The following is a 3,195-nucleotide window of genomic DNA, read 5'->3' as shown; positions in this document are numbered from 1 at the left end:
TATGGATTATAAAAAATGGAAGCCGGATGTTTGGAGGGATTTACGTTCTCACGTTTCTCTCTCGGTCACTCTTCTCTCTCGCCACTCATTCCTTCATATACTATATATATGTATATGACGGCAGATAATCATAACTAGATATTTCATATATGTGTATACGCATACAATAGCTTTCCTTAAATAAATGGCTACCGCCTTTTATTTATATATATATATATATATATATATACATGCGCATATAATAATAATAATAATAATAATAATAATAATATATGCAATCATAATGCGTAATGATAGTAATGATATATATGTAGCTTAATGTAAAACATAAACCGCCTTTTGTTTTCATACTTTATAATTAATAATGATAATAATATTATAATAATAATAGCAATAGTAATAATAATAATAATAATAATAATAATAATAATAATAATAATAATAATAATAATAATAATAATAATAATAGTAATAATAATAGTCACATAGTGAATATAATAACAACAATAAATACATAATACTAGGGAGTAAAACTATATAAACTTATAGTACATATAATACTCATGAGAATTATATCCAATGTTTATAATAATAATAATAATAATAATAATAATAATAATAATAATTTGATTAAATTTAAATTATTATAAAATCAGTTCAATTACTGATAATAAAAATAATTTTTTAAAAATAAGGAACTCTAATTTTATAAAATAAATTATAAATTATTTATATTTATATTTTTAAAATTGAGGGTTGCTACATCCTATCCACCTTATAAAAATTTTCGCCCTCGAAAATTGATATAAAATGGAAGAGACTCATACTAACGTAAATTCCCTTCTTAAACATGTCAAAGAAAAACAGAAAGATTTGACATGTTTAGTTTGCAAATTCAGGATATTCTTATGGCTTAAAAGTCTACGCAAAGCGGAATATACAAGATAAACTCGATGCAGAAAGGTTATAAGGCAGGTTGGTATTGGAACGACGTGTTTATCGCTTCTAATACTCGCTTCATCTAGCTCCCAGGTTCTGCTGATTCTAATGGTGTCACCTTTCGTAATTCAATCGAAACTGGTTCAGCCTCTGACACTAAATCTATCACAACTTACTCTTTCTCTTGACACATAACCGATTATCAATTACGGGTTCAACCTATGTCATGTCTCTTCCTCATAACTTACCATCTCTGGGTTTCAGGTAACTGTCCCACACAACTCTCAACATTTTCGGTTCTTTATGTATAACTTAAGTTGTATACTCAAAATAATTCAACCCACTACTGCTGCGCCACTCTTATTATTATTCTTCAAGAATTTAATCACTTTTCTAGGCTGACCAACTATCGTTCTGTCTCAACATTCGGAGGTTTTTAGTCGATCGCTCAATTGAAAATCACAAGGCTCACAACTCGGTAATGTACTACAATAAATGCTACGTGCTATTTACTACGCAAGGCAGTCAGAAATTTCGATTATCAGTGCGTGATTACCTCTAATCGAAGTATCTGCGGTTCCAGCACCATCCGCTGTCATAGTGAACATGCGTCCCTGATGTTGTGCCTTTCCAGCTTCTTGATTCTTCTTCTTTTCTGGACAATTCCAAGACAAATGCCCAGCTTCACCACAGTAATAGCATACACCTAAACCAGCCCTGCACGGAGTATTCGGGTGGTACTTTCCACACCTCCTACAAGTTAAATCATTCGGTGGGGTCTGAGCTTGCTTTCATTTGCCTCTTCCCTGGCTGTTATTATTTCTGAATCTCTGGAAGTTATTTTGACCCAAATGTGGTTGTGGGGTGTAACCGCCTCGCTTAAAATCTTGTCCTCTAGGGGCGAAGTTCCTTCCCTGATCTCTCCTAACAAAAATTCGCTGATCACTCTTATCTGATGTCGCCTTTCTCAGACAATCCTCAGCAACTCTACTTTTGTTTACCAGTTCTGAAAATACTCTGATCTCCATTGGTGCAACGAAGCTCAGAATATCACTTCGAAGACCTCCCTCATACTTAATACATTTCCACTCAGCAAAATCATCAGGCGCACCTTGACAAATACGAGAAAAGCGACATAACTCCTCAAACCTGCTAGTATACTCAGCAACAGTCATCTGTCCCTGCTTTAACTGCATCAATTCAAGTTCTTTGGCATTTCTGGCTGAATTAGGAAAGTATTTCTTATAGAACTCTGTTCGGAAAACCTCCCAAGGAATCACAGCGCCATCTGGCTGCAGGATACGTCGTGTCCCCTGCCACCAATGCTGAGCCTCACCCTGCAGCTGATAAGTTCCAAACTCAACCCATTGCTCCTCAGGAACCTGCTGAGCCTGCAGTGCCCGTTCCATAGCATGAATCCAATTATCTGCATTTGTGGGATTTGAGGTTCCCCTAAAGGTCGGAGGGTGAACTTTCAGAAATGTAGCAAGTGTCATGGGACCGTCCTCATCATTATTGTTTCTGTGATTACCATGGTTTATCTGATTACCCAGTGCCTCGGCTGTCGCCTGCATAGCCGCAGCCATATTTCCCAAGGCAGCCATGAAGTCTACTGGATCATTCCCTGCCAGGCCAGGAATAACAGTGCCTATCCTACCTCTACCTCGGCCGCGACCGCGTCCGTGAGTCGACATCTGGTCCCTTCACACACCAAACAAGTGATATTAAGTTGATTAGTCTCAATATCGCAAGTCTAATGCTTCAAGTTTCAAATGCATGCTCAAGAACGTTTATGCCGCATATATCAATCAGATATCCTAATAGCACATATACACACCCAGAGTATGCCCAGAAGCATAATCAGTCCATTCCTCAGGCTCTATAGGATCGAACTGCTCTGATACCATAATGTAACACCCCACCACACAGGGCCTTACGCTTAAGTCGTAAAGCAGAGGTGGCAAGGTATTACGACCTCTAAAAGAAAATGATATCTACATAGATATAGTTGGGTGAAATCATATCTAGGAGCCTTGAAGAACAAGCTAAAAAAATCGATAAACAGAAAATCGTGACACACTCGCATGGATATTCGTAAAACGGACAGGTAAAATCGAAAGATAACTGAACACATATATATACATATCAGAGTTCCAAAACTCAGATAGCAAGCTCCAGACTCGACCTGCGAAGCTAAGGCCGACCAGAGTATATAATTATGTATATATACAACCCAAAATAAAACTCAAACCACAA

General features: G+C 36.7%; 1 protein-coding gene across 1 annotated transcript; it reads right to left on the bottom strand.

Moving 5' to 3' along the window:
* Positions 1 to 1,730: 1,730 nt before the first annotated feature.
* Positions 1,731 to 2,633, bottom strand: LOC130948374 (uncharacterized). Its single transcript, XM_057877092.1, has one exon. It carries the CDS (start codon positions 2,631 to 2,633, stop codon positions 1,731 to 1,733), a length of 903 nt encoding a protein of 300 aa, XP_057733075.1.
* Positions 2,634 to 3,195: the final 562 nt, after the last annotated feature.

This window comes from Arachis stenosperma, chromosome 9, assembly GCF_014773155.1.
Source record: "Arachis stenosperma cultivar V10309 chromosome 9, arast.V10309.gnm1.PFL2, whole genome shotgun sequence".
In the NCBI taxonomy this organism is placed as follows: Eukaryota; Viridiplantae; Streptophyta; class Magnoliopsida; order Fabales; family Fabaceae; genus Arachis; species Arachis stenosperma.
Note: the sequence above shows the minus strand (reverse complement) of the source record. Positions and strands in the feature narration are given on the sequence as shown.